Source organism: Otolemur garnettii, unplaced genomic scaffold (assembly GCF_000181295.1).
Source record: "Otolemur garnettii isolate 467f Iridium unplaced genomic scaffold, OtoGar3 scaffold00019, whole genome shotgun sequence".
In the NCBI taxonomy this organism is placed as follows: domain Eukaryota; kingdom Metazoa; phylum Chordata; class Mammalia; order Primates; family Galagidae; genus Otolemur; species Otolemur garnettii.
The window spans coordinates 23410090-23433437 of record NW_003852414.1 but is presented as its reverse complement, the minus strand read 5'-3'; the positions used below and the strand labels follow the sequence as shown (position 1 = coordinate 23433437).

The 23348-nt window shown below is 43.6% G+C and overlaps 1 protein-coding gene across 4 annotated transcripts in view; it reads right to left on the bottom strand.

Annotated features, from left to right (window-relative positions):
- SFMBT2 (Scm like with four mbt domains 2) overlaps window positions 1–23348 on the bottom strand; it is a 214229-nt gene that overhangs the window by 179422 nt on the left and 11459 nt on the right. For 2 of the 4 annotated variants that reach the window (XM_023511391.1, XM_023511388.1), the window contains exons 1-2: window positions 16669–16705; window positions 2621–2779 (exon numbers count right to left, since the gene is read on the bottom strand). In XM_023511391.1, coding sequence (XP_023367159.1) covers window positions 2621–2720 — 100 coding nt within the window. In that variant the 5' untranslated portion in view covers window positions 2721–2779; window positions 16669–16705. Of the gene's footprint in view, window positions 1–2620; window positions 2780–16668; window positions 16706–23348 lie in introns of those variants that run through there. The other 2 variants (XM_023511389.1, XM_023511390.1) reach the window with 1 other exon arrangement.

Sequence of the window (23348 nt, the reverse complement as noted above, 5' to 3'; positions counted from 1 at the left end):
TGGAACATGGAACACGTGAATTCCCCCTGAAAGTCTCCCCAGGAAAAGGCCCTCAGCACTAGGACCCCATGCAGCCCCAAACATATCTGCGTGGGGTGCAGAACAAAGGATCCCACGAAGGAGTTCAGAACTGAAAATGTTCCCGGTGTTGACAGGTTGAAAAAATAATTCTAAAAACTTCTTAAAGAATCCTACTCGATTCATTATTTGAATGCTCAAAGTAAAGACTGGAGTTTCTAAAATAAACTCGGCCTCTGCACTCTCCCAACTTTCAACCCTGGTTTAAATTTGTTTCTGCTTTACAAGAGACTATATTTGTAGCACCACCTGAAACTGTCCTGCCCTCAGGAGTACACACAGAAATTCCAAGGAAAAGGGAAAGTAGATTAGCCCTCTTAGGGGGGAACAGGAGTGGAATCTGGGCCAGTATCTGAAAAACATTAAGGTAACTTAGAGCTATTTGGAAATGCTATTTCTACTTTTATTAAAGATATGGGCATCTTGTACAATTTAGGCAATCCCCCACGGGCCAGAGGAACTAACCAGCTAACCAGTAGGTGTGGGCTCCGGGCAGGGACCCTCCTTGTGCTCTTTCCCACACGTACCACCATCCTCTGAGTACAAATCACCCCGCAGACACCAGACTATCAGGAATGAGTCTCAGAGCCTCCTTGAGCGAGGGAGATATACTACAGCTATGTGAACGTGAAAGGCCAACACATGGTTGGCTCTTACACAGATCTGCAAACACACCACAGAGAAGGGTACAGTAACAGAGCTGGATGCGTGTGGACGGCACACACCACAAACACGAAAGCCCAGGAGGCCACAGCTGGAAAGGTAACTTCACTCAGCAAAAGACAAATCTGTCCTTAAATAGAAGTAGAATAATTAAGATCAACCTTCAGCCTATGGGACTAAGCCTTCTCAGAAGAGAATTTCCATATTTCCACCCGGCAGTAATGATTCTTCACACACATTCTATGCGTTGGGGGGGGGGGGGGGGGGGGGGCGGCTGAGCTGATTCTGCAACAGATCCTATCCTTTCGTTAACATACAAAAGTATTCACTTATTTGAGGGGTTTCCAGGTTTTTCAGATATAGGTGCACTTTAATAAACTTAATCTAACAAATTCAATGGCATCCAATAATCTGTAATTCTGTCGTTGACTAATCTCATCAAATGTGGAGATGAACTTAGCAACCTCTTTAGAAGGCGGTCAAGCCTCCCACTGAGTCACTGAGCAATGATTTTTACAGGAATTCACCACGGCAAATGTTCATGACTCAGACGGCTCAATTGTCCTTATTAAATTGTTATGTAGAAAAGAAAAAAATAAATAAAATAAATAAATTGCTATGTAGAAAATAGGGTAATCCCTTAAAAAAAAGTATTCCTTTTAGATAAACACATTATTATGTAAGTATTTAGAAGAAGGGGCATTTATAAATTCATTAGTTGTATATTAAGATGCAATGAAAGACTGTGCTGGGGGTTGTCTTTTCTTTTCAAAGTTCTTTCTTTTTGAGACAGAGTCTCACTATGTCACTGTCGGGAGTCACAGCTCAGAGCAACCTCAAACTCCTGGGCTCAAGCGATTCTCCTGCCTCAGCCTCCCCATTAGTTAAGACTACAGGCACCCTCAACAATGTCTGGCTATTTTTGTTTGTTTGTTTGTTTTCTTCAGCAGGCTCAGGCTGGGTTCAAACCCACCAGCCCTGTTACATGTGACCAGCACTCTAACTGCTGTGCTACGGGCACTGGGCCTCTTTTCAAATTGCTTGAAGGGAAAAATACTTTACCACAGATACCTGTGAATTAACTTTCTTTCCCATGATACAGGTTTCCGAAAGATGTGCTTTGGAAAGTATCCTGTGTCTTGCTGACCCCAGACACTTAGGTTTAGGCAGATCCTGCTCTCCTGCCTCTCTCCTGCACATGGGAGAGAATTCTACTTCCCTGTCTCCCTTTCTGTGGCAGAAATACTACCAACTTCTGGTCAAGGGGTGCTGAGCAAAATGGCATTCATCTCCTCTGAGCTAGAGCACCGAAGGGCTGAGTGAAGACCTCAGCTCTGCATTTCCTGGGCATGACACACTCTGGAGGACCATGTATGACAAGGTCTTTGCCACTGAGACACTGAAGTGATGTCATCTCGCTATAACCTGGCTTGCTATACCGAGTACAGTAATATTAATTTGACCCAAATTCTGCATAACTTTAAAACTGCTATATTCTTTTAAATAAGATAAAAGGCTGGGCTTGGTGGCTCACAACAGTCATCCTAGCACTTTGGGTGGCCAAGGGGAGAGGACTGCTTCGGGCCAGGAATTGAGATTAGCCTGGACAACAGAGCAAGATACCATATCTCCAAAACATAGAGGATTGTTTCAAGTCCAGAAATTTGAGGTTACAGTGAGCTGTGATCATGCCATGACACCCTATCCTAGGTGACAAAGAAGACCCTGATTCAAAAACAGAAAGAAACAGGACACCAAATCCAGGGAACATGTAGGATCCTAGATCCACAAATGTTGTCCCATGGTTTCCTGAACATTTTCAGGAAGATATTGGTTAATATATCACAAAGCTAAACAGATCCAGAAAATGAAATCCTACCTGAATCAAGATCTCCATTTCCATTCGCTGAACCAAGATGCTTTTCCAAGGGTGAAGATGAAGGGTCTTGCATAGTGGAAACAGACAAGCTGCTCTCCATTCCTGATGAGTAATTATCCCCTTCTATGATTCATTAGTTCATCCTGCAGGAAGAATTACCTAAGAGCAACCAAAAAAAAAAAAAAAAAAAGAAAGAAAGAAAACAACATAGCGCTTTAATTATATTAATAATATTAACTTGTTTTGTAAGATTCCAAAAATAATGTAATCCCATCAGTGTTGCTACCATTTCATTACAACATTTAAGATTCAATGTACTGTCCATAATAGAAAAATACAGTATAGATGCCATAGCTGACCACCTGCATGCACTGACCACCTCCGTAAGTTGGTCTAATGGCCATAGATTGAACACGCACCACATGTGTGTATCAGTGCAGGAGCCCAGTTCCTTATGCTGACCACCTCCATATGTTGACCACCTTGTTACAGTCCCTTGGGCAGTTGACTTAGAGAGGTTCTACTGTGCCAGGAATAAAAACTACAGGGTACACCTCCATGAAAGGTCACAGGGTAGCAAAACCATCAGTTCTCTAGAGGTCATTGTCACCACCAAGATGGACACTTTTTTTTCACCAACTAACAGACCCTACACTTCTATTCCCAATGCTTCCCAGAAACACTGACTGAGGCCCACCTCTGGCTCAATGCTATGAAACAGCAGAGCCACCATGACCTCAGCTTTAGACAAGCAAGAACCATACCCCACAGCTCAGCAAAAGGGCCTCCCGAGTCACTCGTGATCTCTCAGCAAAACCAGCTGAAGTATCAACAGTTAAAGCAAATAATGTGTGTTTGTACCAATTGGAAATGGGGACAATATGTTCCTGGTAATAGCAATGCTATTCTGCACTTGCCTTCTAACAAGACTAGGGGAAAAAGAGGCAGAATTAGAGCCGCTTCTCACAGCATCCTACAACCTAATTCCCCTATGTCAAGAGGCCGGAGCTGCAGGAGAAGTTGGAATCAAGGAGGCACCACTCCCAGCCCTGCTGCGGAGACACAGGTGCACCGTGTGTTTAAATCCCTCTTTTATCTCGTATATAGACAGACTTTTAACTCAACAAAAGGGCAGAAAGGCAAGTATAGATGAAGAAGAGAAAGAATACAGAGAGTGCATCTCTGCCTACCACTAGGGTATTTTGTGACTCCCCAACTGGTAAAATATCTTTAGGAACAGCACATCCTTCTTGAATCTCACACACACAGACACACAGACACACACACACACACAGACACACACACACACCCCCCTTTAGTGCTATATGCTTTACTTTCCTGAAAGACATTAGGAGATACTGTCAAAACTAAAGGTTCATAAAATAATGTGTTTGCATTTGCGCCGCAGCTGGAAAAAAGCTGGAGACTGCTGCCAGGAGCTGACGGGAGGAGATTAAAACGTACCAGGTACACAGCCCCAGAATTTAATCCAACAGGCACTTAATTATCCACCTGTTGCATATAAACTATTACACCAGACACGGCAGAAAGAACACAAAGCCCTTCTCAATCAAAATACAGAGAAAGAAAATACCTGTTTGAGAATAGGAATTACACCTAGACTGATTCATTGAACAATAATCTGGGGGCCTGACAGCTGCAAAGGCTAGTGTGTGAATAGCAAATGGAAGGACCACCCTGCGGAGAAGGGCCCCAAGGTCACTGTCCATTCATTCAACACTCAGAGCCCGGGGTCCAACATATTTTCTAAAAGAAAATTAAAGGTCCAGGCCCTGAAAAGAAGTCAACATCCGTGATACAGAACACTCCAGTTAGGACTGGGTGGGACGTGGGAGAGCTGTGAGGAAAGGCAGACTATTCAGATGGCTCCGAGGTTTTTTTAAAAATCACACCAAGGACAGGAGCGTAGGAGCCCTGGAGACCCGGTGTACCATGGGAGCAGAACAGAGAACCCATTAGAGTCTCCATCCCAGCCGTCTCATAGCTTAGATCTAAGAAAGACCAGGGAAGAAAAGGCATAGACAGGAATAATCTGAACCCAAACACAAACTAGATTTTGACTTTTTAATAATTGTTTTACAAAATGATGTCATCTCATGTTTGCAGTGCTCATTCCATGAGCTGAGGTTAAGAAAGCTAAGCTGGAAACGACACCAAGTAAAGGAGCCAGTTTCAGGGATCGGTGAGTTTCAAGAGTTTTTTGAAGTGGAAGATGGTGACCACCTCCGTATGTTTGCTATAGAGGCTGGCTCGTTCTATCCCTGGGTGTCAATTTGCTAATTAATAGCCCACCCCAATGATGGACAGAACTGCATCCACCTGAAAGCATTCCTTCCAGACTCCTGGGTCAACAGGGTCACAGGAAGTTAAGGACGGTGACCGCCACTTTCATGAAAATGAACCTGTTGGAGAAGCAGGCACAGAAGCAAACTCATGGGCCTACACCCTGACTCTGAAGATTCTAGCTGTCCTTCCCTGGAATGCACACAGCAGGCAGAGCTGCTAGGGAGAGGGGGGCCTCCAAGCTCTGGTGTCCTCAGCCTGGGGCGGACAGCAGTAGGAGTGCCACCAGCCCATCCCCAGCCACCTGCCAATCAGCCATCAGCAAGGGCCCCCCCTCCACCGAGTCTCCCTGCAATGCAACATCGCGATGGACGCGCTGTGCACCCCAACTGTGCAGGGGGCGCACTGAGTGCTTCCTGCATCACTCGGTCACCAGGTCAGTCGTTCAACATCCACTGACCCAAGATGGCAGGGGCATGATGAGGGGGCCAGCGCCACCTCTCCCTGGGGTGAGCCTTTGGGGAAACTACCAGAATATGGCGGGGAGGAGAGCGTGCAGCTGATGGCTGGAGGGGAAACAGCTGGAAGGCACAAAGGTGACCCAGGAACGGAGGAAGGAGGAGTGGGGGGGCCTAGAAGCACAATTATGGAAACCCCAAATCATGATCATCAGAAACATTCAGCTCCACGAACAGAGGCTTGGAGCCACTGACCCAGCAGCACAGCTCTGAGAGAGAGTGGGGGACACAGGACACAAACTCCGCCAGTCACATACTCTGGAACTTCAACTTTCACAGTCAAAGGCAAAATGACAGCCCAGGAAATATAACAAGTGAGTGCACCCCCCGCACCCTCACTTGGCCATATGGGGTCCAGCTCCCATTCACCCCCAGCCTCCCTGTGTGAGAGTTGATTTGGGGGGGCTTACTTTTGAGGCACAGTTAAACCCATCTTGTTCCATCAGTACAAAAGTAATGGCAGCAGTTACGGTGCTGTCGTGAATTTCCAGATCGCAGTCACTGCACTGTGGGTACGTATGCGACTGTCTCTGATTTTAGGAAAAACGCACTATTTAGGAGTAAAAATCATGTTGCTTGCATCTTACTCCCAACAAACAGGGGTCTACACAGATGATAAAGTAAACACGGCCACGTGTTAACATTGGAGGAATCTAGGTACTATGGCAACTTTTCTGTAAGTCTGAAATTATTTCAAAATTAAAAGGTTTTAGAAAAGAAAAGAAAAAAAAAAAAAAAAGCAACAGCAGCAGCCTCGTCATGGTGGGGAAAACATCAGTCTTCCGGGTGTGATACCCGCTGGTCCTTCATTAGGGTTATCCAGGCTTACAGTGAAGAATCTTCTCAGCAGTCTCGGGAACCCGACCTACTGGTAAGAAGGGCAGTTTCTGCCCATCCCAAGGGAAGCGATGCCAGTGTCAGCGTGACACACACACTTCCATTTGGCTGTTTTACCAACACCTGCAGTGAACATGAACTCGGAATCCTCCTGGTAACCCCAAGATGTAAGTGTCCCATCTCACTGATGAGCAGCCTGAGGGATTAAGTGACTTGCCCAAGGCCACACAGTCGGCTAAGGGTAGTGCCAGGATCAAAACCCACAAACCTGGCCCAGAATCCATGCCCTACCCAGCCAATCAGTCATAATTCCCTGCCTACAATTTCCAGATTTCCTATAATCCAGGGCTGACATTTATATGCTTTTAAATAACCACTTTTTTTTTTATGTTCATTTTTGAGACAGAGTCTTACTCTGTTGCCCCGGGTAGAATGCTGTCCTGTCACCACAGCAACCACAGTCTCTTGAGTTCTAGTGATCTTTCTTGCCTCAGCCTCCTGAGGAGCTGGGACTACAGGCGCCCACTGCAACAGTCCACCCAGCTAGTTTTTCTATTTTTAGTGGAGACAGGGTCTTACTCTTGCTCAGGCTGGTCTTGAACTCATGAGCCCAAGCAATCCACCTGGCTCAGCCTCCCAGAGTGCTAGGATTACAGCTGTGAGCCACCATGCCTTGCCTAAATGGCTACTTTTTAATCATTAAGCACCTAGCATATGGAAGGAGCAATTAAAAAAAGAGAGAGAGAGAGAGAAGCAAGGGGACTCCACAGGCTGAGATCGACCAGGGAGCACCCAACACTCCTGGGCATGGGGACTTTTTTCCCAAATCAGTTCTTCCTGGAAAACTTCCCTTAAGAGTGTACATTAAGCTTTCCCTAGCTAATTCTAAAACATGTATCATTTTAAACTAACTCCTGGACTGGCAAGGGCTGACAACGTGCAATTTTACCGTGTACACATTGATGGGATGTCTGATTTATTTATGCCAGATAGGACATTGAGCACTGGGGATAGCTGTGTAAACACTAGAGGCGGCTGGAGAAGAGTCTAAAACAGGAGTCCAGAGGGAGCCCAGGTCACTGGAGTGGTGAGCATGGGGGTTCAGGGGCAGAAGGAGGTGGCAGAGGCTCAGGGGAAATGCCCAGAGGCTGGAGTGGAAACCCACAGCCCAGCAAGAGCACAGGCTGCAGACTCGGGGGCGGAAAAGGAGCTGCACACGACGACACCAGTGCCAGGAGACCCTCGTGGAAAACCCTAGGAGCCTCCACACAGAGGGCGGTGAACAGGACCGCGTGGCCACATGTTCTATTTATTCCCAAACATTTGCTGATCCCATTAAGTGTTGGGCACCATCCCAGGCACTGGAAGACACCTGGATTAAAAACAAAAGAATTTCCTGCCATAGTAGAAATTGCACTCTAATTGGAGGAAAGAGCCAACAGATTTCTTTAAAAAATTAGTAAATTAAATACTGAAGTCTGTGAGAAGGTGCTACATGCTGTAGGAGAAAGCAAAGCTGGACGGATAAGGCCAGCCAGGGAGAGGATGGTAAGTATCTAGGTTAGGGTGACCAGATTTTAACGTTTGTGAAGCCGGACAACAGGGCTGGGGGGTGGGGCGGGGCGGGGCCTGACAACAATGCAAACTTTGATAAGCAGTTCTCAATAATCACTTCTCAACAATTATTTGTTATTATTACAGTTTTACATTATAAAATTAACAAAAATGATATAAAACTCATATTCTGGCGAAATAGCCACATGGCAGCTGAAAACCGTTATCTTCCCTTCTTGATCTCCTGCCCGTTCTTGCATACTTTCAAAAATCGGGACTTTTTTAAAACGCCGCGGGACAAATTGTTCAAAAGCGGGACGTCTGGTCACCCTAATCTAGGTGAGTCGGGGATGGGAAGAAGACGTCTGGGTGCAAACAGAGGCGGGCTGGGCCCACACCAGAGTTTGCCAGAGTGAGGAGGCAGGACATCCTGCAAAGCTGACAGGAGCAGGCGTGGCAGGACATCACTCCAGGAAGTGAAGGGATGACCTCTGTGTCAGCGGAGTCACTCCAGTGGCCACGCACGGAAGGGACAGATGGAAGCAGACCACATGCACGGAAGGGCAGGTGGGGGTCTAAACTAAGTGGAGAAGAAATGAAGGAGCAAGTCCCAGAAGCACCTGAGAGGTACAAGGATCAGGAGCCACTAGGGGAACGTTACAAAGGGCCATTGTCCGGCAGCACACAGTCCAGGTTCTGAGAACGAAGGACAACCCTTCCCACAGCTAGTTCTCAGCAATGCCTGTGAAAACAGACAGTTCTGGGGAAATCTATTAAACATGAGAATGACAACCCATTTCGCAGAAATCTGTTTGCTGTCAGTGGGATTTTTTAGGGGGAAAGGCAAATCTTAGTGATGACAACCGATGTATCCATCAGCTTTGCAAAATAAAAACAGGATGTTTTAAAAGCAAATCCGAACCACAAAAAGAGCTGTTATTAAAAGAAAGCATATTTCCCTTTGATTCTTAAAATACATGTAATTTAAGAACAAAGGTAAAAATGTTTGCTAATGAAAGCAACATTTTTTTCCCCCAGGTTCAGAAGACTGGCCTTTTAGAGGGTAACTTCCTGTTCTGTACAATATACTTGGTGATTTTGTAGAAAGTTAATTCTACCATAATTGGCTCCTCTTGTCGCTAAAGCTGTTGAACAACAGACTTCTAATAAAGAAACTTCCTTATAAAGTTGTCTAGGCCCAGCAGTAAGAACGGCGAACTTGGGAGAGTGGGGAGTGACCAGGCCACTGTGTAGCTGTGTGACACACGCTAACTACTTAGCCTCTCTGTTCCTCCAATTCTCATCAGTTAAATAAGAAGGCTTGATAAGATGCCGTCAATGACCCTTTCAATTCTAAAATTCTATGAATCTACCAGCTGTTTTTAGAAAATTGTATATTCTTGACCTCAGATTATCCATTTATCTGCACCAAATTTAATACGGCAAGCATCCTCCCCTCTCTCCACCCCTGCCTCTGCCTTTCATTTCCCAGTGTAACGTCAGCAGAGCCTAGTTAGGAAGGAGATGAGGAAGCACACTCATTAAATATTATTCTTAAACTAATCAAAAATTATTGGGAGCTTATTATGTATTCTGAATATCTCTTAACCAGCATTGTCTGACGGAACTTTCTACAACTGGTCACACAGTAACCACTAGCCATATGTAGCTGCTAAGTCCTGGCAATGTCTAGAACAGTTGAGGATCTGAATTTTAATTTTACTGAATTTGAATTTAAATAGCCACATGTGGCTGGTAGCTGTAGCACTGGACAGCCACGCTAAAATTTCAGGGTTTGGAACATGTCCTAAATAACCATCGATTCTTGGCTCTCTTTAAAGTTTTAATGTAATAATGTCAAGCTAGTTAAAAGAAAACACAGGGATCTTAAAACCTGAGAAACTTCAAAAGGAGACTTAACAAGTTTCCCCCTAATATTCCACAAATGACTCATGGCCAACTTCCTAATACGGCACAGACTTTAATGGAATGTGCTGCGTTTTTATATAAATACAATTTCAAAGGAGAAGTGATCTTAGGAGCTGTAATAGCTGTCATATTATTTCCTTTTTTCATTTATTTATAAATTCAAGAAAATCATTCTGCCTCAAAAATGTCATCAGGTATCAAGTTTTTCTGTAACAGGGGAAGGGGGAGTCCCTGCATGTAACTATTAATAAACCAGTTAAGTATCAACGGCTTATGTAACACTTATTAAAAGGGAAAAAGTTTGCTCAAGTCTCCCAAAGGATTTGACTCTATCCATTTGCCTCTACCCAGGTGCTACAGAAAGGTAATCGGGGACTGAGAAATTACACTTCAATTTAAATGCACCGAATCCATCATTGTTAAGTAGAACTCAAGGGTAAGTTCTATTTGTTGGTATCTACAAATACCAATTGGAGCTATGATGACTGTTGTTCCTTTATGCTTCTTCAATGAACAATAATTAAACTTAGGGTCACTCATAAGGAGGCAGCAATGATCTCTGCATGGCTCCGGGACCCAGTCTCTACCGACTTTACTAGCACAATTCAGGCTACTGTGAACAGACGAATCAGAAAGTGCCCACAGGTAGGAATTACTGTGCAACAACAGACTGTCATTTACCCCCTGCCCCGACACCCGTGTTCTCTTATCTACAAAGAAGGAGTAACCAGCCAACCAAAATAAACATTGCCTGGCTTTCCTTGTAATTAGCTGTGATCAAGGCACTAAGTTCTTCTAGCCAACCATGAGTTTGTAAGATTAACATGCTCTTTCCTACAGTGTGGAAAAAGCACGCCTATGCCACCACCCCCTGGACCTGTGATCATGCAAACAACCAGTAAGGAGAGTAAAACTAGACAAAGGAATCTGGGTTCCGAGTCCTGAGGCTACAAAGCTGCTGTGAGCCCCAGGGAAATAAGTCTGTCTCACGTGGATGCCATTCTAACTCTGTCTGGGTCGCTGACACACAGCCAATCCTAAATCCTAGCAAACACTCCCTAGGAATATTATACTCCTTTTAAATCATCTTATTAATTAGGATGCTTAGAGGATACTCCCAAACTCAGTATGTGTTCTAAGTTCTTAGCAAAAAGACTGCCCATGGTGCAAACTGCTATCTCTCTGTTTAAAAAAAAAAAAAAAAATCACAATTCAGTCACGTTGACCAAGGAGCTTAACCCATGAGGGAAACAAGTTCTACGAAACTGGAATCCCCTACTGTGGGGAGAGCCAGCATCAGCCTGACCTCTAAAGAAAGAGGAGGAGGCTCGGCGCCTATGGCTCAACGGGCTAAGGCACCAGCCACGTACACTTAAGGTGGCGGGTTCGAATCCCCAGCCCGGACCCGCCAAACAACAATGACAGCTGCAACCAAAAAATAGCCGGGCGTTGTGGCGGGCGCCTGTGGTCCCAGCTACTTGGGAGGTGGAGGCAGGAGACTCGCTTGAACCCAGGAGTTGGAGGTTGCTGTGAGCTGTAATGCCACGGCACTCTACCTAGGGGGATAGCTTGAGGCTCTGTCTCAAAAAAAAAAAAAAAGAAAGAGAAGGAGGTCATATTACCAAGAACTTTACCAAACTTCAGTGCTTCTCAAAGTAAAGGTGCAGAGAGAGGGCTTGTCAGCATGCAGACTCCTGGGCCCCACCCACCCCAGAGGTTGTGATTCAGGAGATCTGGGTCATTGCCCAATGATGTTTATTTCTAACAAGTTCTGGGTAATGCTGACACTGCTGCCCAGGGATGAGAACCCCTGCTTTGTGAAAAGGAGACTATGCCCGGGTTGTTAGGAGGGTAAATGAGTTCCATGTGTAAAGCTATCATAGAGGAGCTTGAAAACATCATGTTTCTGCAAAGTCAATATTTTAAAGTGGGGAGAGGAAAGCTGGTTTTCCTAGAAATAGGCTCACAAAGGAAAGATTCCTTACAGATTCAACAAAGAGTTGAGCTTGTCCAGACCATCTTCCTAAAGTCAGCCACACCTGTTCTCCAGAAAAGTTCAGTGTGAGTTACAAGTAGGAATTGTATGTGCCCATTGTTATGGCAGAGCTGTCCTCTTCATGGATCTAAGTATCTGGACAAATTATTTTTCCCAGGCCTCAGCCATCTCAAGTATTAAAGAGGAGAACAGATTACATCATCTCTAAGAACACTTCCTACTCATCATGGCTCTCATTCATAGCAGATGAGTTTTTATATCAGGGTTACACATACATGTACCTTTAAAAGTCAAATAATTATATGGGTTATACACTGACACCAATTCTTAAAAAAAAAAAACCAAAAAACAAAAAAACCAGCCATCTCCTGCCCTTCCTTCCTCATCCCCTCTCTTGCTCCCTGAGGGAACCACTTTCACTCTTTGAGCTAACCATTTTGGCACTGATCTCCCCATCTCTGAATAACACGCCACTTGCTGATTTTTAGCTTCTGTCATTATTGGGTGACATCCTACAGGCCATACTCCACCAGCCTCCTTCCTGATGCTCTCATCCTCCTAACAGGTATGACAGCATTTTTAGGGCTCTGCAAATACACCATGGCTGAGCCATGTAGTGTACTATGATGACTTTCTCCTCTCTCACATTTAATAATGGTTAAAATGGTCATTAGTTTTCCACATATCTGTCATGGATACAAATCCCAATTTTCCATGAAGTCTCTGTAAACTGAGGTATGTAGATATTTTATTAGTTTCATCTCGAAGTAATGTCTACAAGAGCCTTCTTTTCTGCTGTAGTCTAGACTTAGCGCTCATGTCCTCTTTCCTTTTGATATTTTCCTTCCTGTTGGTGGTGCACATTCTCCAGTAATTCCTAAAAAAGGATTTATGTAGAAAAATGGACAGCTGAAAATGTCTTTACTCCCATATTTCAGTCAGCAGCTTAGGTGGGTAAAGAAGTCTGTGTTGAAAACATCCTCCAGCAGAAATGAGAGCTCCCCTCCCTGGCCTTTGAGGAGTCTGACACCATCCTAAATGAAAGAACCCTTCAATGTTCTGAAATCTCAGAAGGACATGTCTAGTGCTCATCCGTGGGTTCGAGGGCACTGAATGACTTCTTTCAGGACTGAAATTCATGTTCTTCAGTTCTAAGATATTTTGATGAATCACTACTGATTTCCTCATCTCCACCTTCTCTTTCATTCTAATAAACACTGAAACACTGGACTTTCTTCATTTCTTTAATTTTTCCCTTTACTTTCCATCACTCTAGTTTTTAATTTACCTTTTGGAATATTCCAACTTTCTCTCCAGCTCTCTACTGAGTGTTACATTTCAATTTCCAAAAATCTCCTTTTAATTCTCACAATATCCCTGGTTTCATCCTGTCCTGCTCCTGTTGCATGAATATACAACCTTCTACTATATCCCTGACATATGAAGTTTTTTTAAAAAGGTTTGTTTTTCTCCTTCATAGAAGTTATTCTTCTCTCTTCATTAGTTTTGGTCTCCACCTTTTGTGTTCACTGCTTCCCTCCATAATCTGATAATTCTGTGTTATTTGTTCATGTTTAAGAGCAGGGAATTTAAAGGCTGATTGAGGCCAGTGAGGCAGCTCATGCCTATGAATAATCGTAGCACTCTGGGAGGCCAAGGTGAGAAGATCACTTGAGCTCAGGACTTGGAGACCAACCTGAGCAAAAGCTCAATCCTGTCTCTACTAAAAACAGAAAAACTAGCTGGACTCTGCAGTGGGTGCCTGTACTCCCAGTTACTCAGGAGGCTGAGACAAGAGGATCACATAAGCCCAGGAGTTTGAGGTTGCTGAGAGCTAGGCTGATGCTATGATGATACTACTGCACTCTAGCCAGGGTGACACAGCAAGATTCTGTTTTAAATAAATAAATAAATCTGACCAATTGGTAACTCTGAGCACTTGGCAGAGGTAGCTGATTGCAGGAATCACTGCATAGAGACCTGTATGGTCCTCCAGAAGGGAAACCCCAATGTTAGTGACTATTAAGTCTTTGTTTTTAGTTTGGTCAAATGATGCAGAAGATTCTCCCATATTCCAATGCAAAAGGGCGTGGTGTTTCCCTGCCCCTGCTTTAGAATCAAGCATCCCAAACAGATAAAATCAATTTCTTTCCTAAGACCAGGCAAATGTAGGCTAGAAGAAAGTTCTCCCTCTTAGATTCAAAGCAATAAGGATGAATCCAGCTCCAATTTCAGACTTCCAGGTCTAAGAGTCTACTAACTCTCTTCTTCCCTTAAGCTACTTCTAATACACAGCTCTCCATCTTCATTTTGTCTTATTAAACACAATAAATAAACGCCGGACTATCACTGGGCAACTGAATTACTCAAACTCAGATGAAAAGGTGAAAAGTCACACGGCAGAAACAAAACTCCCTAAACACGAGAAATCTCCCCACTCACCAGGGCAGGTTCCCCGGGGCGTACCACTCAGGGGGACTCGCTGGATAAAACTAGAGCCACCCCATGACTCAGACTTTCCAACCTCATCTGCCTTCATGAATTTCAAGAAAACCGCATTTTCAGTAACTAATAACATACTCAATTTCAAGCTTGCTACCCTGCAGTGGGAAAAAGGTTTACAGTTAGGGGTTTTTTTTTTTTCTTTTTACATGACTCATAAAAATATAATATTCTCCAGATTGAAAATAAAGCACAGAGGTCTAAACTAAAAGCTTGTAAATTTTAGGCATGCTGTAGCCATCCTTGAAAATCTAGCATGTCTAAATCACAGAGAAAGCTGTTTCATTTCACACTCCAGGAATTTCAAAATGAGCACAGGAGTCAAAGCTAAGACCTTTCAAAATATTTCAATCAAGATGAGAAAATCTCAGAGGATTGTACAGGATATACAACCAAATTTTGGATCAAAACTCAGTCTCTGAAAATGTCTGTGTCCATGTTCCTAAGAAGTAGCATGCAAATAACAGCCTGGGATGGCAGGAGGTTCTGGAAGGCAGAGAGCAGCACTAGGTGCCAAACGCTACCATCAAGGCCAGCCTCTTCCTATTCTCTTTATCCTCACCCTGTCACCCAGATCCCTTGGCTAATAAGGCTTGACTAAGTGCATCCCTCCCCCACTCTCCAGCCAACTCTCAGCTTCTCTAAGAAAAGACAGACCCTGTCTCGTTGAACCACCATCAAGTGAGATGAACTGATTGTTCAGGGCAGAAGGTTCAGGAATTCTACCATTCACCATATGCTCAGAGCTTGCTTTACCTTGATTGGGGCAGCAACTGACTCACCATTTTCCAACCAGGCTTCATTAGTTTTCATTCCAAAATGGACTGAAATCTAACACAAATTGCTGCCCCAGCATAAGAAATGCTAATTTTTTTACAATCAGAGTCATACCACAATAAGTCAGAAATGAGATACGTAGGGGCTACCAGGGGATTAAGGAGCAAATACCAGGGCTGGCAGCAGCCTCGCAGCCCCACAATACCATTCTGCGACTTCTAATGCTCGGTTTTCACTGTCACCTCTCAATCTCCCAGCAAAATAGCATATGTGACGTCAGAGTGTAAGGAGAGTTATAAATGCGTGGTTCAAAAATGTGCAAAATGAGAAAGCCCAAGAGCCTTCCGAGTTACTTGCTCTAAAGAGGAAAAATTTGCAACACACCATCTTGAAAGTAAAACTCATTCACCTACAAATTATGCCTTGACTATAAAGAAGTTGCAACACCCAACTAAATACCACGATAGAGCTGGTCTTTGTGTCAAGACAGCATCAATACAGGATTTCTTCTACCAAGACGTACATCCAAGCCACAAAAGTAAATAGCATCCTTCAGTGAGCAATGACTGAATCTAGCCACAGGGCCTTATAAATGAAAACCAAGAGGCGGCACTGTGGCTCAGTGGGTAGAGCGCTGGCCCCATATACCGAGAGTGGTGAGTTCGAACCTGGCCCCAGCCAAACTGCAACAAAAAATAGCCAGGCATTGTGGCATGCAACTGTAGTCCCAGCTGCTTGGGAGGCTGAGGCAAGAGAATCACCTAAGCCTAAGAGCTGGAGGTTACTGTGAGCTGTGATGCCACAGCACTCTACCGATAGTGACAAAGTGAGACTCTTGTCCTAAAAAAAACAAGAGCTTCAGAATTCTCACAGATGTAGTCACCCTTGGTTTGGACATCCTGGACAAACTCCAAAGATAAGATTTCCCTGACCCCTGCAAATACTAAGAGGAACAAATTAAAGACTCAACCTGAGTTTATAAAAAAGCTAAAGAAATCTCATCCTGTACACTGTTTGTTCCTCATGTTATACACACATGCATGTAAGTCATTTTAGGCAAACTAGAGCACGTGTTGTATATATAGTCATGAGAACCAAAAAGTAAAGAAACTTACAAGGGGTCTTCTATAAGCTGCACATGCATCAGTAATGCCTAGTAATCAGCGCCTAATTTTCTGAGCGCATTTTATGGATTGATCTCTTTAAGCCAGACTAATGCACAGGAATGATGCTCAGAGATGCCACAAAGTTCAAAGCACCTGAAAAAGCATTTATTTCATTTTTAAGCAATTGATAAGTCCTCAACATAGGGCATACATCAAATTTTATAAATTATATAATTTAAATGCATGAAGGATGTTTACTCTTTATTGGAGTCTGATTGAAAATCGCTACGCAAAGAAAAAAACACCCTAACTTACTTTGGTTGGTACAGAACTTGGAAAATGTGAAGGACTCTGCAGGGGACTACGGGAGACCGGGGTTTAGAGAGTAAAATCACTTTTCATGCACCAGGCCTTTTAACCACTCCAAGCAACACTGTTCTTAGCTGTAAAACAGGGCTTGTTCTAGAAGTTTCCTCACACTCTCCTCTCACTTAAGCATGTTGGGGAACATAGGTTTTCACTTACCTTCCTTACTAAAACTGAGTGGATGTGCCAGAAAAAGGTAACGCAGCCGCCACAAGAATGGAAGAGAGCCTCAGTGAAGGGACCAATATTCACCATGGTCAGCCCTGGACCACATAAGTTTTCAGGAAAAAGGCGACTCTGAGTCAAACCTCAAGAAACACAGAGGTCAGAAGGCCTTCAGGCTGGGCGAGGGGCAGACAGGGTGAGGTGAGCCTCTGGTTCCAGAGTCTGTGCAGAGAAACAAGCAGTGGAACCAGACAAATACCAGGCGGCAGGTTGACATGGGGCAGGCAGTGCCTGGCAGGCTAATCAAAGACTCTGACCCACTGTACAAAGTCCCTGGAGTTCCTGGTGGTGGGGGAGAGGGAGGGGCAGAGGGTGTCCTGCATTTCCCAGCACACTAGGAGGAACACAGTACAGACCACTTAGCTTTAAAGATGAGGACAAAACCAGTAAGCTCAGGCTGTGACTCCTAACAGGGCCCTTTGCCTCCTCCAGTAGAGAAGCCCCATGGAGGGCCTCACCTGTAGGCTTCATTCCAGCCTGGCTGTCTTCCAATAATCATGCCATGGAGTGGATTAGAAAACAGGCAGGAAGAGCATAATGCAGATGTGCACAGCGTCAGCTTGTACAGAAACAGTGGGGTCCAAATGCTGACATCTCCCCACCCACAACACGGACAGCGCCGTGCCAGGGGTTAGAAGCCCTGGGGCATCAGACCTCAGAGGCTCTCAACAGCTGTCAGCCTTCATAGGAAACCCCCAGCACTGCTTTCTGCCGAACTTCTTTTTTAATTAGCACAGGGTTGGAAACCACTCTGGAAAAGACTCAAAGAAAGGTCAGAGAAGGCCTCTCCTGAAAGTGCCAAAAAAGGCACAATTCCTGAGAATCGTGCCTGCCACAGAATAAGTATCAGAAAAATCACCCTCAAACAACCCAGAGCTAAGGCTCTCACACACACATGCTTTTACACACTGGGGGACCCTAAAAGCCTTTTCTTTTTTTGCAGTTTTTGGCCAGGGTTGGGTTTGAACCCGCCACCTCTGGTATATGGGGCTGGCGACCTACTCCTTTGAGCCACAGGCACCTTTTCTTCATTGGGCCAAGTGGAGAATTAAGGCTAAAGGCTGCAAGCAAGTTGAGGGAAGACAAATGTGGACACAAGACACCTCCAACCTTCATGCTGACAAGTTCTGAGCAAGTAAACCCAGGCCAAATGACACAGCATGACACCACCTACACTTCCAACACACAGCCACAGCAGAAGTGACTTTACATATACTGTTTGTTTATAAATATTGTTCCAAAAGAAATATAACTATGACCAAAGTATGTCCACAGGCAGCTGAAGCTTAACTTAGGAGCTATTGCCAACAAGGTAGCAATGGACAAAAGAAGTAGGCTGCGGTGGCACCTGTGACTCAAAGGAGTAGGCTGCTGTCCCCATATGCCGGAGGTGGTGGATTCAAACCCAGTCTCGGACAAAAACTCCAAAAACAAACAAACAAAAAAAAAAAGTAGGCTGCCCAGAGAAGTAAACATGTGCCCTGTAGATGCCATACCAACATGTATACTCACAGCCTCTGTCCTCAGGTTCAGAGGTGTGCAGGGCAACCATCTCAGGACCAATCCTGGGCTTCCTCTCAATACCTCTGTCCTATGAGTCTTCCTTCCCACATCACCATCCTTAGAAAGGCAAATCCAATTCCTTCCCAGCAGGTACCGTGCAAACACCACCATCACCCACACATGCAAACACCACCACCACCAACACATGCAAACACCACCACCCACTGTAACACAGCCTCACTTCTGGGGTGTGCTGCCATGCTGTCATTCTGCTCTTTCCATGACATTCCATTCCACAGGACATTTCTCCAAGCTCTCAGCAGAGCAACATCTCTTTCCAGCCAAACACCAACTGGAAAGCTGTAGGCTGTTTAGAACCTGCTACTGTGCCTTTTTTCACTGAAGAACTCTAACCTAAGCCACACATCAATGGGTACCTTGTGTATCCAGTGACAGGTCTCCTTTGATAGTGCTTGCCCAGGGAGTGGCTTTGTTTAGTACACAGGCAAGACGACTATGCTGAGTATAGAACACTATAAAAAGGAGAAAAAAAGCCCATCTGGAGAGAAACAACCTTTCCAATCTGGAGATGGGAAAAAAGAAAAATGACAAAATGTCCATACAAATGCTTCCTCTTCAAATGTTAAGGGCGGACTTTGGAAAAGAGTCGAGACTATTCTCTAATAAAAAGATGGTGTATTTGTCACAAAGCCATAAGATTAAGTAAACATGCCTTATAACCTTTAAAGCATGTTTTCAAAATATGTTTTGTACCTAGCAAGAATTCTATTCTGCCATTCAACACAGGAAAAGTCCAATAGAGGGGAGGTTGAAGATTAAAGAGATACAGCCAGGATCATGAAAAAAGCCCTGAACAAGAAATAGTGTTTCTGAATTCCCAAGACTTGGTTCACTCTAACCATCAGACTATCATTGATTTACCCCTTATGTACTGCACTTTCTAAAAATAATGGTGGAGCAGAAGGATCATTCAGCTGAGCTTGCCTAGAACAACTGGGGAAAAGAGAGAATGCAGTCATACTGGGCACAGGGACCTTACCCAGAGTCATAGTTCAGGAAGAACAGCAAGGTGGTGGTCAGCCGGACACAGCAGATGGTCAGAGCAGTGGTGGAAAGCTGATGAATTAGGCAAGTGATTGCAAACCAGTGGGATTGACTATCCTCCACACCTGGAGGTCTGGGATGTAGGAAACCTTTCCAGAGATTTCAGTTGTTGGGGGAAGCTGTCCATTGAGTGGAAAGCTTGGAAGAGTGGGCGCACTCAAACAGTATACAGCAACCAGATTTGAGTGCCTGTTGGAGTGGATTGGATTTGAGTGCCTGTTGGAGTTGCGATAGGTTTGGGGGCTGGCAAGGCAGCCATATTGAGAAGGTCTCAATGGTGATGGGGCTGCCATTGTTGGAAGATCGTGAGAAGGTATTAGCAGGGGCCTAAAGCATGGCCATCTTAATTTCACCAGCCGGGATCAGAACTCCACTCTTGAGATAGGCTAAGGGACTACAACACCTCAAGGGAACTGGAATCAGGGGGCACTGTGAGATCTGTCCCTGAAGGATTCTTGTGAGCTTTAAGACCCCAACCCTGCAGGGTCTGAATGCTGAGGGAAAAATCAGGCAATCACTAAAGGCAAGTAAGTTAGGAATAAGGACCACAGGTTGCTGGCTGTGCTCTCCATCTCCTAAAAAATCCACAGCGCCACCTGGTGTCCTGGCACCATATGGCAACAAGTTGTCATATAGAGTAAGGACTTCCTGGAGGGACCTGTGGCTCAGTGGGTAGGGTGCCGGCCCTATATACCTAGGGTGGCAGGGTCAAACCCAACCCTGGGCAAACTGCAACAAAAAATAGCCGGGCGTTGTGGTAGTCATCTGTAGTCCCAGTTACTGAGGAGGCAGAGGCAAGAGAATTGCCTAAACCTAGGAGTTGGAGGTTGCTGTGAGCTGTGATGCCATTGTACTCTATCAAGGGTATTAAAATGAGACTCTGTCTCTTAAAAAAAAAAAGGAAAAAAAAAAGAGTAAGGACTTCTGTTTTTCTGGCCACAAGGAAGAGGTTGGCTTTGCTCAGGCTGAGGCCGCTTCAAGACCTAAGCTCTAAGACAAGGTTATATGAAGCAAAGGAGGCAGTGAGAAGGAAGGGAAAAGGAGGTCAAGGAAAGAACACATGAGGAGAAATGAGCAGAAAAACTCAGGCAACATGAAAAACCAAAACAGAGCAACTCCCCCAACGGGCCATGAGGCAGCTACTTCAGAAGATTCCACCTATAAAGAACTAATGGATTTGACACAAAGGGAATTCAAAATATGTATAAATAAAGACAATAAGAGGAATGGATGAGAAAATAGGAAGACAGAACCAAAAGTCAGCTGAGAGATATGTAGAATATAGAATGGACATGGCAGAGCTGAAGGAAATGATGCAGACAATCAGGGAATGTAAAGATGCAGCAGAAAGTATCAAAAATAGACCATGGAGAAGAAAGAACCTCAGAGCTAGAGGATAAAGTTTTCAAGTTAGCCCAGGTAGTTGAAGAGGCAGAAAAGAAGAGAGAGGAAGCAGAAGAGGTGTTTAGAGAACTACAAGACTCCATGGGCATTCAAATATATGAATAATAGGGATTCCTGAAGGGGAAAAAGAGTGTCCCAAAGGAATGGAAGCCCTACTGGAAATTATCATAAATAAAAACTTCCCAAGTTTTACTAAAAACCCCAACACACTTTCAAATGGATATTAAACCCCAGGTCTTCTCAACTCAAACAGAGTCTCTCACAGGCACATTGGCATGAATCTGTCCAAAGTCAAGATGAAAAAAACTTTTTGCAAGCAGCCAGGAGTAAGTGCCAACTGATCTACACAGGCAGAGCCATTAGGATGACAGCAGACCCTTCAACTGAAATTTTCCAAACAAGAAAAGTATAGTCATCCACCTTCAACATTCTTACAGAAAACAATTATCAGTCCAGAATTCTGTATCTTGCTAAATTAAGCTTCAAAATTGATGGAGAAATTAAATCTTTTGTGGATATACAAGCACTAAAGGAATTTGCCACAGCAAGACTAGCTCCTCTACAGGAAATACTTAGACCTATTCCCAACACTTACCATCACAATGGACCATCAGCAAACTAAACACCCAGAAGCTAAAGGTCAAAACTTAACTTTCATGATGGTGCAAAGGATAAAACTACACAACAGACTTTCTCAAAATAAGATGAATAGAACTCCACTACACTTATCAATTCTCTCAATAAATGTCAGTGGACTAAATTCACTTCTGAAAAGGCACAGGCTGGCCAATTTTCCATATGCTGTCTCCAGGATACACACCTAGCCTTGAAGAACAAATTAAGACTCAGGGTTAAGAGATGGAAAACAATATTTCAAGTACACGGAAATCAGAAGAAAGGAGGGACTGCAATCTTATTTTCAGATATAAGCAGATTTAAAGCAACTAAAGTTAGGAAAGACAAAGATAGACACTTTATACTGGTCAAAGGAACAATACAACAAGAAGACATTTCAATTTTAAATATTTATGCACCCAACTTAAATGCTCTCAGATTTATGAAACAGACCTTGATGAGTCTGAGCAATATGATATCCCATAACACCACAATAGTTGGGGACTTTAACACTCCTCTGACAGAACTGGACAAATCCTTTAAACAGAAACAAAACAAAGATACAACAGACTTAAATGTGACCCTAGAACAGATGGAATTAATAAACATATACAGAACACACCATCCCAAAGCTAAGGAATATACACTTTACTCATCAACCCATGGTATGGACTCCAAAATAGACCACATCCTAGTATACAAATCGAACGTCAGCAAAATTAAAAGAACAGAAATTATACCTTGTATCTTCTCAGACCACAAGGCAATAAAGGTGGAACTTAACTGCAACAAAAACGTTCATCCCCACACAAAGACATGGAAACTAAACAACCTTATGCTGAATGATAGTTGGGTTCAGCAAGAGATAAAAGAAGAAAATCATTAAATTCCTTAAAAATAATGACAATGTAGATACAAGTTACCAAAACCTGTGGGATACAGCAAAACTTTTTTAGAGACAGAGTCTCACCTTGTCACCTTCGGTAGAGTGCCATGGCATCATAGCTCACAGCAACCTCCAGCTCTTGGGCATAGGCGATTCTCTTAAGAGGGAAGCTCATCTTATTAGACACTTACATTCAAAAAACAGAAAAAGAGCACATCAACAAACTCATGAACCATCTCATGGAATTGGAAAAAGAAGAACAATCTAATCTCAAACCCAGCAGAAGAAAAGAAATAAACAAAATTAAAGCAGAGATTAATGAAATTGAAGACAAAAGAATCATACAGAAAATTAACAAAACAAAAAGTTGGTTTTTTGAAAACATAAATAAAATTGATAAACCTTGGCCAGATGAACTAGTAACAGAAAAGTAAATCTCTAATAACCTCAATCAGAAATGATAAAGGGGAAATAACAACAGATGCCACAAAGATACAAGAGATTATCTGAGTACTACAGAAAACTCTATGCTCAGAAATTTGACAATGTGGAGGAAATGGATCAATATCTGGAATCACATCCCCCTAACTTAACCAAGAAGAAATAGATCTCTTGAACAGACGAATTTCAAGAAGGGAGATTGAAGAAACAATAGAAAGTATCTCCCAACAAAAAAATTCCCTGGTCCGGATGGTTTCACTCCAGAATTCTATCAAACCTTCAAAAAAGAGCTGCAGAAATTATTCCAAAAAATTTAGAAGGAAGGAATTTTCCCTAATACAGTCTATGAAACAAACATGAACCTGATACCAAAACCAGGAAAAGACCCAACTGAAAAGGAGAACTTCAAACCAATTTCACTAATGAATATAGATGAAAAAATTCTCAATAAAATCCTAGCCAGTAGATTACAGCTATCCATTACAAAAATCATTCATCATGATCAAGTAGGTTTCATCCCAGGGATGCAAGGCTGGTTTAACATACACAAATCCATAAATGTAATTCAGCATATCAAAAGAAGCAAAAACAAAGACCATACAATCCTCTCAATAGATGCAGAAAAAGCATTGGATAAAAT